This window comes from Choloepus didactylus, chromosome 3, assembly GCF_015220235.1.
Source record: "Choloepus didactylus isolate mChoDid1 chromosome 3, mChoDid1.pri, whole genome shotgun sequence".
In the NCBI taxonomy this organism is placed as follows: domain Eukaryota; kingdom Metazoa; phylum Chordata; class Mammalia; order Pilosa; family Megalonychidae; genus Choloepus; species Choloepus didactylus.
In genome coordinates, this window is record NC_051309.1 from 181,892,439 (window position 1) to 181,907,191 (window position 14,753).

General features: G+C 35.1%; 1 protein-coding gene across 3 annotated transcripts in view; it reads right to left on the reverse strand.

Moving 5' to 3' along the window:
• Positions 1-14,217, reverse strand: part of SPOCK3 (SPARC (osteonectin), cwcv and kazal like domains proteoglycan 3) — a 505,924-nt gene extending 491,707 nt beyond the window's left edge. For 2 of the 3 annotated variants that reach the window (XM_037830972.1, XM_037830970.1), the window contains exons 1-2: positions 13,865-14,006; positions 13,405-13,593 (exon numbers count right to left, since the gene is read on the reverse strand). In XM_037830972.1, coding sequence (XP_037686900.1) covers positions 13,405-13,593 — 189 coding nt within the window. In that variant the 5' untranslated portion in view covers positions 13,865-14,006. Of the gene's footprint in view, positions 1-13,404; positions 13,594-13,864; positions 14,007-14,100 lie in introns of those variants that run through there. The other variant, XM_037830971.1, reaches the window with a different exon arrangement.
• Positions 14,218-14,753: the final 536 nt, after the last annotated feature.

Below are 14,753 nucleotides of genomic sequence, written 5' to 3' on the forward strand. Positions count from 1 at the left end.
TAGTTGTTTTGGTTAAAAATTATAATATATTGCAACCTTAAAAAACTTGGAAAATGCACTACTTCTAATACGCATAACATGTTTTTATCATGTTCTTTACACAGCTTATTTATGTTTCTATGTGATTTATTTAATATTCATTTATGAAAGAAACTTGGTTAACAGTTTGTATGCATTTTCTAAATCAAACAGATATTTTCATATATTGACTATTTAGATGTGATTATCAAATTGCTATATCCTTATAAAAATTAAACTGTGGAATTTTGACCAGGTCATCTACATGAAAGTTATTTAAATTTATAACTTCATTTAGCTATAGAAAAATTTAAACCCACATACCACAATATAGAAGGGTTCCTATTCAACTTCAAATACAAATCGGAAACATCACAGTCTGGTACAACAGTGAAAAAGTGAAAAGTAAAATTATCTTACCAAAATAGAATAATTAAAAACACATATGTGTTTTAGTTACAACTAATAAGAAATCATGAAACTACCCAGGGCTTACAAGGAACACTGTTCACAAGGACCTATTTTGGTGTCCAAGATGACAGGCTATGAAATAAGGAAACCTGAAAAGCCATTCAGAGCACACAGGGAGGCCAATTAAGCTTTTAGCTTAAAAATGATTGCAGGCGAAAAGCAAAATAACTGTCCTAGGTCTCCGGCAGACATTAACTCAGCCTTCAATAATGTTTTGCTCCACTTTTGCTCATGGCACCAAGGTAGCAACTAAGATGATGCTAGTAGCAAAGTGTTTTTGTCATCTTTGAAACTGATGGCATTTCCTAGAGCAGCCCCCAGAATGCACACATCAGACCCAAAGCACATGTAAATAAAGGGGCACTCATTCCAAAAACAAACAAAAGACTTTTGGCAAAAAAAAAGACCAGGTGGCTTTCAGCTGCACAGAGCAAACAAAGAAGTTCAGGAATTAGATTTCCAGATCTCATTCACTGATCTACATATTGCTTGTGGTTCTCAATCACATTCAAAACTTGATACATGGCATACATTCAAGAAATTTCTTTTCAAATACTTCTTCTGCAAAGATAATGTGGAATGTCTTCTCCAAGCTTTTACTAATTTGCTATCTGAATTAGACATGTCAATCCCCATTGCCAATTTTCTCATCTTTTCTGAAAATTTCACTTAGGAAAACATGTACATTGACATAAAAAAAAGAGATACATAGAACACTTTGAATTCTGAAACAAAGAATTTTAAAAGACAAAATAGCAATTAGCAAGAAAATGAGCTTGTTTACTCAAGAAACTTAATTTTTTTATTTCTTTTTTGATAAAGATAAAAAAAGAAACTCTGAGGATAATGTGCTAAATGTGTTGATCTATGTAAAAATATGATGCTTAGGGTTACTTTCAGATTTCACAGCTTTCAAACTAGCAATTCCTTAGTTATCAGGGTAGAGTATGCCTTTAAGTCACATAGTTTCAGTAAAAACAATATTTCTTTAAAGCTATAACGCTTATAACATCTAAACTCTAGTATATTATGTTTTTATGTCCAAGAAAACTTTCTCAGGTAATACTAGGTTAATGCTTGTTGATACTATATTCTAGAAAAGTTCTGCCTCAGGGAATGACCATTGTAGAAGAATCTGACTGCCTCAGGGATATCTGGGGAGAATATCAGATGTCGTCAAGGGCACCTTAGACAGACTTACAGGAAGACTAGGAGGTTGCCTATATTTTCATAGTATACTGTATGCCATGAAAGGCCTATAAATATTCTCCTGATATTCTGTAACTGATTCTTCAGCAGATGCTAATACCATGTGCCAAGGCAATTATCAAGCTCATATTTCACTGTCCTGCCTAGAGGACCCTGTGTAAATATTTTGAAAGTCACAGAAGAGCCTGGTTGTGAGCTGTGATTAAGGAACTATCAAATTACTATTTTTAGGAGCTATATCTTAGCAAGTGCTTTACCATATTTAGGAAGATAATGCCTTATAATGTTTTATATCTTTGGAGACACAATTAGATTAAGTTATACAGTTTTGGCCCCTCTCCTTTTTCTTTCATTCATACTAATGAATGGGCTTTTCCTTATGATAAGAATGAAAAACAGTGTTATCTGGAAAATCCAACACAAAATTTCAAAATTGACCATGTAAATTAATTTTAATTTTTATCAGAATATCTCACATGGCCATTTATTTCATATAAATACTAAGTGTATAATTTAGCAATAAATAAGTTCAGTATTGGTTAACTTCAATAAAAACAAAATATAGAAATCATTGCCATTCAATTTACTCTATGCTTTCTTTAGTCTGGCAGCTAATTAATCTAACAAGCTAATCTTTTGCTATAAAATGCTAAAAATAGAGGGTTCATGTTTGATTAAATAGTTCATGCTTAAAGACATTGAGGAAATTCTAGATGCATCGTTCTTGCAAGTGTATGTAGACAAAATTGTTTTAAAAAACTAGAGCTACTCCAACCTATCTTATAAATGATGAGATTCCATTTTTTTAAAAGTCAGAATCATCACATCAGTCTTAGATATTCAACATGGTAAATATAGAAAACTAAGTGACCTATTATGGACAGATATTGCCAAATACTATGGACTGATTACATTTATACTACATGGGTATCAATTGGTTAAATATGATAATATTTTGTGAATTCTTAGCCTTTAATTTAAGAAAATAATTCCTTTTCCTCTTCCTTTTTTATCTACTTCTTTGAAAATGAGGGGAAGGAATCAGAGTCTCCAAAACAGAAAAAAATCTACAACCATAGTAGGTGGAAGTTAGGCACAGCTATGCCTACTAACAGTTTCCAAAGATGCTGTACATATAAGCTGAACAATGCTTATTGTAAAAATGTACCAGCACTCTTTGAATAGCCATTCCGCCCACCTCAGATATTCAGAATTGCATTGTGATATCAAAAAAATCTCATTAATAAAAATGCCAATACGCTAAAGCCAAATGTAGCATGGTTGCAAAGAAAAACATTATTCTTTGAAGAGTAATGTGATATTTACTGGCTTTCTATTCATTAAAGTTACTGTAAGACCAATGAAGGTCAAGCAATCAGAACTTTTCTATTGTAACTACAAGATAAACCAATCAAATTATAGTAGGATCATTGTGATTCTGTATAAAAGACATTCCCTCAATAAATTTTAACATGAATTCCAAGTCTTCAACATCTTGCTCTAGCAGAAAAGAAAATATAGTTAGTCAATGTAACCATTTAAAAACCACCAAACAAACTTTTTGGAAGAGAGAAAACTAATTTGAGTTACCACAATGACTCATTGAAAGTGGTCAACTGTTAACTAATGAGAAAATAGCAAACACATATGATCTTTAGAGTTAGGGAGAGACAGGTTTGAATCTCACTAACCTGGAGCAAGTTGCCTAAGCTTACAGAAACTCAGTTTCTTCATTTGTAAAATAATATCAACTTTTCATGCTGCTAAATAGTTACACTAAATGTTATAATATACTTAAAGTGTCTGGCACATAATAGATACCCAAAGATAACATTTATAAACTGAGAAGCAATATACTCTGCTGAGTGAAGACTGGACTCTTGAGGCAAAATGCTAGGGAGGGAGAGAGCTCTGACTGATGTGTTCTAGCCACCTGACCTTGTACTTCAGTTTCACTGTCTTTTTTACAGTGATGCTGTTACTTAATATAGAAAATACTCAATATGGCTGGCATGTAACAAACTCTATAAATGTACTAGTTATTACATAATTATTACCAATATCTGGACAAGGAGGAGCCTGCCACTATTTTATATTATTTTGTTTTTTTATTTTCATCAGTCACCTCATTTGATATTTTGAATGAGAGCATTTTAATCATCACCACCCAGACCAGCCAGAATGATTAAGCTTTAAGAGCAGCCTGTTCATATAAAAAATACAGACAATTTATGCACTTAACCTTAACTTAATTTAAAGGTCATTTGGTAAGAGTAAGAGGTATGAATTAGATAAAATTAGATAAAATCATTCTAATCCTTTCCAATTAAAATATCTAAGTTGTATTTCTGTAAATTATGAATCTAGAAACCCCTTACCATATTTTTTTTCCCATTTTTATTATTTTGGACTTCCTGGTTGGGAAATATCATATATATTACATATTTAAAGATATTTTATTTTAACAAGGTTGCCATGGATGTTTGAAGTATTCAGATAATAAAATAAGACAAATAAAGGCTAGCCATTATAAAAAATAAACTGGAAATTTTAAAATACAATTTATTTTACCTTGTGTATTCAGAGACTATTTATATAGGTATGGTATTATTTTACCAACCGAAGATCATAACAACAATCTGAAAATTGGAATACAGTTAATTTCTAAGCTCATTTAAAGAGTGTAAAAATGCTAAGAAACAAGAAGCAATTCACATATATCACTTGATATGTAATTGTGTATGGAAAATATACATATATCATAAATTTAAATTCTTTTCTAATGATAGTAAACCAACTATCAAATGTCTCAGCATATTTAAAACCTAACAATAGTAGAACCAGATTGTTGCAAGAACAATGTACTTAAAACTTGCCCTTCCATGTACAAATAGTATGATAAAATAATCAATAAATATTTTATAACCAAATGGATATGAAAACAGAATGCTGAATTTAATTTATCACCATTTTATAATAGGAGTGTTAACATCAGTTAAAAGTATCCAAAGCAAATAAACAACACATAAGAAAGGAAAGAGTTTATCTCACACAAATTCTAAGGACTGATTTTTTTTTTTATTTTTTTCTTATTAAACGTGATTACTTCTGCAACTATGAAATCAACTACTGAAATAGCATGGTGTTATTTTTTAAGGAGAGAATAAACCTTTTATCAGGCCATTATCCCTAGATTCTGCATAGAAAAATCTTCTATATGTGTTTGCAAGTAAGAGACATTTCTGGTTGGAGCCATTATTATCCTTCAAAAAGGAGGCAGCCTGTGAGCAGGACACTGAAGGACAGATGAGTTACAGTGATACTGGAGAAAGCACTGATACTTTTGAACAAATTATATGACTCTCATGGCAAAATGATTTTATAAGGCCATTTAACCTACCTTTCTATCTTATATATTTGTCAACTGTATAATTATTATTAATTGTAAATTATTCTAAACATGAGTGAGTGAAATTATAAGCAAAAGTTATATAATTTCAGTTTTCAAAATAATCATGGCATGAAATATATATGAAAAAGGTACAAATAAACACTAAAGTTTCCATTCGGTAAAGATGTAGAAAGTAGGGATCACTTTAAAAGTATATAAAACCAGTAGTTCAATTCTCCATGTCTGTTTATGACCCAGGCAAGTAGCTCAGCCATCAAGGCTGTCAGACACCTCTGATATCAAGAAACAGATAATCAAAAGTATAAAGCCTCCCTAGAAGTTCCGGTGGGATGATTTGCTGCAGTTTCTATTTCATAACCCTCCCAAAGATAGTAGTACCAAAAATATTTTTTTTATTTTTTCCAAAACTCAGAGCTACATGAATCCAGCAATGGCTTTGCCTCTAGTATTACTCCAGGGAAAGGTACTTTGCATTAACGGTAGCTTCACTTATTTCCCTGAATCAGAAGGAATAAAACTTTGGCTATAGAGAATATCCTGTCCTTTGACTAAGGAGAGTGAGAAGTAAATTCTAATTTCCTCCCTTCTAATGACTGTTAACTACCTCCCCTAAGAGCACTGTAAGGCAAACACCAAAGATCCATAGCTAGAAAAGTCTTCATAGGTTTACTAATCGATTTCACTAAAGAAAAATAGGATTCATCATCAGAGGCATGTTGTTCTTTATTTGATAACCTATCCAAATATTCTTTTTTAGAGCTGACTCTCTACATTTCCTCTTAAAAATTATCATATTACTATTTGTCCTCAAGCTCCTATACCCAAAATCATAGGTATGAGGTACTCCACTTCTATCCTGGCCAGCACTACTCATCTTCTACCTCAGGACAAAGAGAATGAAGAGATAATCTGAAATAAGGGAGTAAAAGAGATTGGAAACAGCAAACAATCAGCAGGCAAAGATAACAATTCCTATGCATTGACACAGGGGTGGAAACTGAGAATATATTCAAGAGAGATTCAGGTAGTTGAAACAGCATCACAATAATAGTACAGTTACCAATATTTGTCTCCCTTTACCCAGTAGCCTCTTCTTTCTTTAGGTAATAATCTTTTCCCTTTAGAAATTACATTTCCTGGATCCCCTTGCAGTTAGTTGTAACAATATGACTAAGTTCAGGCTTGTGGGATACAAATAGAAGTGATGTGTGACACCAGGTCACTTATAGGGCAAGCAGCTTGCCCCAGACTTTCTTTTAAACTGCTCCTTCTGTATAGGAAATGGCAACTTTTGGAGAAGTCACCCTGAAAGCCCAAGCCCTGGGCAGTCCACTTCTGGATGATTACATGGTTGAGAAATAAAATTATATCTTCATTAAGCCATTCTAGTTGAGGGTCTCTTTGTTGCAGAAACTTAGCCTATATCTAATACTTCGGCAATTATAAATAAAGAAAAAATGGAAGAAATGAATCTGGGCTGTCTGTGAAATATCTGGATTCAGCCACACCAACCATTAACTAAAGTGCAATACTAAATAAAGACAGGGCTGATACTGATGTTTGATATTACTTAGTAGGCATCAAGACATCTTTAAAGATTTTAGAGCAATAAAATTATGTGATCAAAGAGGAACTTTAGGAAAAGAATCAGATGAATTGGCACAAGGAATGCTGACATATACAGGCATCCATTTGTTGACCATTCTAAAACTGGACATCACAGTTACCAGACCATTGCATTTCAGAATTTATATGACTAAAGTAGTGTAGTACTTAAAATTTCGTATTTTATAAAAATTAAATTTTCAATTCAATTTCTAAACTGGGCTCTAGGGGGTCAAAAATAGGAAACGCCAATAAAAGACAACACAGTTTTAAAGCCTTTAATTAAAGAACTGCTCTGTTCACAACGCACACATTGTGTTCCTTTATTTGGTTAATATTTTCCAGTGTTTACTCTGAGCCAGCTACTGTGCTAATGGTAGGTGAATTGTGGGGTTCAAAGGGAAGGGACTACAACCATTAGCTGTAGAGAATTTGTAGTCTGTAAACTAGTAGAAGTGGAAAGGATAGAAAAGATGTAAAGATTTCCATAAACAGAAAAATACATGTAAAAAGTCCAGAAGCTTGTAGGAGTCAGTTTGTGTAGAAGATTCAAAAGATAGCCTTTAAAAACAAATAATAAGATACTGATCTAGATCATAAAATCTTTAAAACTAAAGTTATATAAGAACATACAATGCCACTCTGAGTCAGAATCATGAAATCTAAAAGCATACGACCTAGTAGTCTGATTGTAAGAGTAAGAAAAGAAGTACTTCATAGCAGTATGAGATGTTCCTTTTGTTTATCTAGCTCACAAGTTTAAGCATACAATCCCAAACTGAATGGTTTCCCATAAGAACTAGGCAGCCACTCTGTGACCGCATACATGCAAGTAAATAAGATTGTGTTCTAAGATTACAAAATGCAGAAAAGCTGACCAGGAAAAAAAATACATGATATCTTAACAAAATTTTCAGGGTATCTGTTTCTACTTAGCCAGTAAAAATAATATCTACAATACAATATATAATTGTCTTGATTTTCAGATAATTTCATCTATATATTTGGAAACACACACATATATACACTTATATAGAAATACAAATATCGACTTATGCATATATCTACACACACACATACATACATACACACACACATGCACAAATTTCTTTCTCAGTTGAGTCTTCCTAATAACTCACTAGAAGTTATGAGGTCTAGAAAGTTAAAAGTATTGTCTACTGCCCCATGATGAGTATTTGTTGAATGAACCTATGGCGAATTGACTGAATTTCATTATCAACTCAGATTTCCTAATGGGGCCTGATTCTGTGTTACCAACTATCCATAAGCTTCCCTCTCCAGAAACTACCAGATCAGTGGACTTCCTCTGACTTGCCTTTCTCATGTGACAGCTGACTTGACAGCATCAATCTTAACTCCTGACTGCTGAATGTGGTAGTGGTGGGGGTGGGGGTGGGGGTGTGGGGGGGTTAAGAAATGGAAATGGAGAGGCTGTACCACAACCATAGCTTAAATAGAACCAAGAGTACAGAAACTGGGGTCAGGGCATTTCTGTAGCCATTCATGGACCCCAGAACTGTCAAAAAGATTGCTTATTGCCTCTCTCTTGATTAAATCTATTCATCATTTAAACAATATGAATAATAGGCCAATATAAATAATACTGCATGCTGTAGTTTTCACCAGCTCTGATCTGTAAACGCATACACTATATACAAAGGCCTTTAAGGATTTTTAAATACAATCTCTACAATCTCAAAATGCAAAAGAAAGATAGAACACTCATGATAATGCAATGAATTAACTGAGAAGAATTCCCAAGGCAAGCCTATGTTCTCGACTGTGATGAAATATATGAAATGGTTACACAGTGTAAAAAGGCATTGTTTCACAGTAAGGAATACTAAAAATGTACATTTATATGAGATTTGAATATTCATTTTTGAGAAAGTATTACTGAACAGAGAGAATAGTGAAATATTTTGTTAAATTTCTTCAAAATATGAATATTCTTTAATTTTATTTCTGGTACATATTTTTGAAAAATAAAGTAGTCTAATGTGGCTGGCTGCTATTAAGGTACCATACAGGAGGGATTCTCAATGCTAAGGTCATGCCTACTATTCAAGAACTATAATCACGATGCATCATAAACACAGCCAAAGTACTAAGAGAGCGGTCTTTTAAGAGTCTTATTGTAATTTTTATTTTAATGTCTTTCAAAGCAATAGAGCACTTTACTTGAAATAGACTTAGAAACCATTTGTTTTATTTACTATCTAATAGCAGTAACGGCTGATGAATTCTCAGGGATCTTTTATTCCTCTGTAGTCCACTAAATGCCAGGAAATATCCCTCACCATCAATCATTATCTCTTAAATAATCTGTACACTCAAGAAACTCAACTCAGATGAAAAGGGAAGATAGAAAGAAAAAAGAAGTTAAAGGTTTACTTACTATTTTATACCCCCCGAAATAGGCATTTTTAAAAAGCCAACTTATAACTTGAATGCCACTAACACACTTCAACTTATATTTTACATTTTCACAACCTTTTACATGTCCTTTATCTTATGTTAAAGTTAAGTTTTCAAAGCTAAATCATAGGGCTTTACTATTCTTTCAGTATATCTAAACGGTAATAAAAATCACTTAGGGAATAAATTCAAACTGAAGTTCATTGTGGTTTTTGCTACATGGATGGTAACCATTTCTTAACGAAAAGTTCAAATTGAGCTCCAGGTACTTTTATTGAAAAACAAATCTAATCTGAACTGCCTGAATTTCAATTTACGGGTATGATCCTGATATTACTATATGATTTATGTAAAATCACTATGGTCAGCCTTGCTACTTTTGCTAAACTTTTATTAAATTGCTTCCAACAAATAGTATTTGAGGGTGTCTCATATTTCACGTTTTCTATCATTCTTAATTACTACCCATAATTCAGTGGAATCAATAATATATGAAGTTGATTATATTATTATATCATGCATTAACAATTAAACCACTGATTTCCAAATTCCATACTCATTTATTATATGGTAAAGAGTATGATTTCATTTAAATTATAAAACGCAAATGTTTGAAATATGCCATGTATGAGCCATTTGTGCTAAGGATTCAGTTTCCTCATAATAATCCTAATTTCCAATTCTCTTAATAGGCACATATACACCCTTACACATGTAAGAATGGTTTGAGGGAACCATCTGCCCCAGCTGTTGATGAAGGAAGTGGTAGGTTTGTCTGTTTTAATAATTGCTCCCATGCTTTCCCCAATGAGAGATCTTGTGTTCTTGATTTTATCAACACTGAACAGAGCTTAAAAAAAAAAGTAGGAAACAGCATGCAACCAAATATATACTAAACATGCTAGTGTTGAGGGTTGTTTTGTTTTATTCCAAAATCACATAATTATATCCTGAATAGAACATACTGTTTCTGTCTGCTCTATTTGTTTTTAAATTTGTTGACTACATCTTTAGATTAAGTTTAACTCCTATTTTTCCTAAAACATAGGGATTAAAATCTCAACTAGAATTCTTATACTAATAAACAAATATATTAATGATTTTTAAAAGGGTATAGGTTCTCCATGTCTATATAGTTACATTTTCTACACTTTAATGGCCAAAAACATCATGAAACCTCATTCAGTGAACAGATATAGTATCGAGTAGTCAAAATCATTTGGAGATTTTTCCATGTTGATACTTAGTCACTGGAGGCTTTCTTTGGTTTTATTATTTCTCTATGTTTTATTTTGGAGGAAGTTAAGAAAATAAGCCATCATTGGTAGTTATTCATAAATTCATCTATTCTCACATAACACTTCCTAGTCATGCTCTGTATTCCTAAAGCTTTATTATCTATAAAATATATTTCTATATTTATTTTATATCCTGTAAATAAACAGTAACATTTATTTTAAAATCATCCCATTAAAATATAATGATGAATTATATTTTCAAATATTACCCTAAATGTTTTTCAAATATAGTTCAAAAGAAGGTACAGTTCAAAACGTCATGAAAGAGTAACTTTTAAAACAATGTAGATTGTGTAAAACAGTCAAGCATAAGAAAAACTTTAAGTTTTAATTTCAGTAAGAATTAATTACTCTCAATTCATAAACTTTTTCTCTAAATGAAATTAGTTTTATTTTTATGGGAGGAAAGCACTAAGCAAAAGTTCTTCAGTTAAATCGTTTCTAAAAGTAGTTCAAATTTCCTTGTTTCACGGCTTCCATATAAACTGAGTAAATCCATTATTTAAGATAGAAAAACTAATGCAGAAGATTCAAAGGTTAATTCATGCAGCACATTCGTAATCAAGTGATGCCTTATAACAATGTCCTTCCAGCTGCAAATGAGATAAAAAAAATCCTAAAAGATAGAGAAAATAGTTTATTAAGTAATGATTACCTACAAAGAGAAAGAAAACATATAAATTTGCAGTGAGGTGAGTGGTCTAAATAAGGATTCCATATTATGCATTCTGAGTTGTTATGTGGAAAGCTGTCAGCATACATTTTATTATGTTAATAATAAGCAACAAGTGGCTAAAGGCAAAAAAAAAAAGATAGCACTTATCTTCTCCATGCTTTTTGGAAGTCATCTTAAGAAAAATGTAACTGTCTCACTAAAATGGTAATGCTAAAAAGTTGATACGTTTTCCAAATGTCAGTATTGTAAGTACTGTAAGTATATGTATTGCATGTACTTGAAAAGAAATATTTGATTAAAATACCTCAAGAAATCTTTTACTTTACAAATTTAGCATACAATTTTGATGGAGTTTTTCCTGAGATTGTATAAGAATAACTGAAAATACTATGTCAATATCTCTATAGAAGTTGGCTGCATGAATTCTATAATATTTAATTCTCAAATTGGGCAACTCAGTTTGCTTCAATATATTATATCAAACATATTCACAAACTGTCTAAGTATAGCCTTGTTGTTCTTATGAAAGACCCTAAACCAATCAACAATTATGGATGAAGGTAACGTTGAAGATTAAGGAAAGGGCATAGAAACCCTGAATGTATACTACATGCATAATAAAACATCAAAATTCATAATATAAATTTAATAAAGTTACTTGAATAAAATCAGAGAATACTCAGCTATTCAAGATTTAAAATAAATTAGAGAATAATGCATAAATTCATTTCTAAAAGATTTTAAAGCAGTTATGAAGTAATGAAATGTCATAATGTCAAATGCTGTTCAAATCCTGACAAAACATTCAATATTTTTCCAAATGAGGGGCATGATAAACAGAAAATCTTCACAGGTTTAGAAATACTGCACTTGCTTGCTTGGCTGCGTTTTTATTGTGTTTAATATAGTATAAATTTAAATAAAATAACTTTGCAAGAACATTAATTTAGCAACAAAATAGAGTTTAAGCTTTGTTCATAAAGCATGTAAGACAAAGCCTTCAGTTAAGTATTATCATCATTTTACATCCTAGGTACCTTGCCTTGTTATCAATTAGCTACACCTAATTCTAAAGTAGAAATTAACGTTTCTGCAGGAATCTCTGCCAGAATCAGCAACGTGTTAGATTTGGCTTGGTAACTTCATATAAGGAATGTTGGGAATAGGTGTAGAGGAGCCAGGATGAAACTAGCCTAAGCTTCCATTTTTCCAAATCATGACAGAGGTTTTGCTGATGAAAGAAGTTAACTCCTCTCCATGCAGTGCATTACGGACGGATTCCACTAGAAATTTCACAGTAAGGGCTACCAATGTGTCTGAGAATCATGCCCTCTCATTTCTCAGGCCTTCCGGCTTTTAAAGTTTGGACTGGGGGCAGTAATCTGCAGTCAGGGCGACCTCCTCACTGGGACATCCAAGTTGACTGCGCTCATGACCCGGGCAGTTCTTTCTCTGCTCGGTTCAGATTAGGTGGGGGAAAAAAAATGACTAGCAAGTCACCTCCACAGGTTCCAAAGCAAGCAATCGACCATCGCAGGACTCCAAACCTGATTCCTAATAACCTTTCAGGAAACTCCCCAGGCGAGCCTACAGTTTAACCCTTTCACCGCTGCCGCCTGCAGACGCACCCCCACCCAACCCCCACCCCATCTTTCCTCTAGCAGATATTACGGCAGTGATTCATTTTGGAATAAAACGTAATCGAGCTCATTGCAAATATGTCTAGATTAAAGTTAATGCCGAAACACAAACCTGATCAGCGATTTTATGAGATCAGGAGCAGTTCAACTTCTGCCGACTGGTGCCGCCAAACAACCTCCCACCCTTGGAGAGCGGGCATTTATAAATCTTACATGTTCCAACCTCCTCCCTCAAATTCCTTAATGGACCATTAGTAACGGGATCGATCCTAGTTACTTTAGTAGCAATACATCGCATAGGCATATCTGCTGTGTTTACTAGTGCTAGAAACACCATTCAAAAAGTTAAAAAGATAGCGCTTTGCAAGCCTTTGGTGGTGGGGGTGGGGGGCGGGGGACAGGGGCTTGCAGCGAAGAGTGGATGGGGAAAAGACGAGTGGGAACCTAATGAGAACCAAACTCCTCTCCTCACAACAAGCAAGCCCTTCCCCTGGCACCAGCCGGAAAAGGGGCGTCGGACCTGCGAACTTCCCCAACCGTGGGGGCGCCACCGTGTCCCCTGAAAGCCCGACTGCCCCGGCCCCAGCCACTTAGCAGCGCGCGCGCGTGTGCCGGGGTATGGAGCGCAGCACTTACGTCTCGGAATTTGTTCCACTGTCCGACTTCCTTGTCATACTGAGAGATCGTGGTGAGCCATTGTTTATCATCCAGAAAATTACCGCCGTCCGACCGCCCCCCGGCCGCAGCCACCACCGCGGCAGCTACGAGAGCCTGACTGCACCAAGCGGCTGCACACACACACAATACGGCTGACACCTTGAGCATCTGAGGAAGAAGACACAACCGGAAGGGGGAACGATGTCAAACACGGGAAACGAAGACTGGGGCGACCCTGGGAAACCTGCATCATCAGCAACGACGGGGGCAGAGAGAGAAGACATGCAGGGACGCTGGTGCCCCCTCCCCGCAGGCTTTACGCCCCAACCCGTGCACGAACACACACTCAAACCCGGGAAAGGGGAGGGGAGGTGGGAATATAGAAGAAAACCCCAGCCGCAGAAGCCCAAACCGGCAAAAAGGCTTCCTGACATATCACCTTGTTAAGAGCCGGCTCTGTGTTCGCAGCTCCTGCTGGAAATGCAGCCTGGCGCTGCCAACTGGCTGCTTTCAGGAGCTGCTGCACGCGCCTCGGTCTGGAGTGGTCCACTCAGCTCCCTGCGCCCGGCGCGCTCTCCCCATCTCCACCCTCCCCGCGCTCTCTCGCTTACTCCCCTCGGTTCACCCCCCACCCCCTCTTCCTTTTTTTTCCTCCTCCACCTCCTTCTAACCCACCTCCTACTCTCTGGATCTAAGCTGCAGTTGGCTCCTGATACGACGCTCTGCTGGAGCCAGAGGATGCGGTAGCTCCTCGCCTGGGACGCCTTATCTCGCTTTCTAACCGCTCCGCTCCAGAAGAGCTTCTCAGGTTCATGTTCTCAAGATAGCCTGGTCTCTCTCAGCTCCTTCATTAATTTAACACCAAAGCGTTATATCTCTCTGCGTTGCCTGTGCTCTGGAATATCGAGCGTGATCAGACAGACTTTGGAAATGATCTGTAAGGAACTTCATGCATCACCAAGTCAAGAATCCCCTGGACTTTCTGTGCTGAGAACCTGGACTGAGCTCCACCCTAAAGCAAGGCCTTGGGAGAGCTGTTTAATCTCGGAAAATTTAAAGTTGGTTTTCACGTACTTCTGGATTATAAAAAACACACTTTCCTATTAAAGGGTAGAAGTTTCATTTTTTGAAAGAGAGAATCACTACCATTGGGATGTGTGAAGACACCTAAATCTCCCACATACTGTAGATGTTTTTTCTCTTTATAAAAGCCCCTTCGCAACACTACTGTAAGTTCTAGGACCTGAATTAAAAGCTTTAAAGAGCACGATCTATGCCTCTCTACTGCAAAACGCTTCAGAAGAAAGTTTTGAGGCCAAAACGTCAAT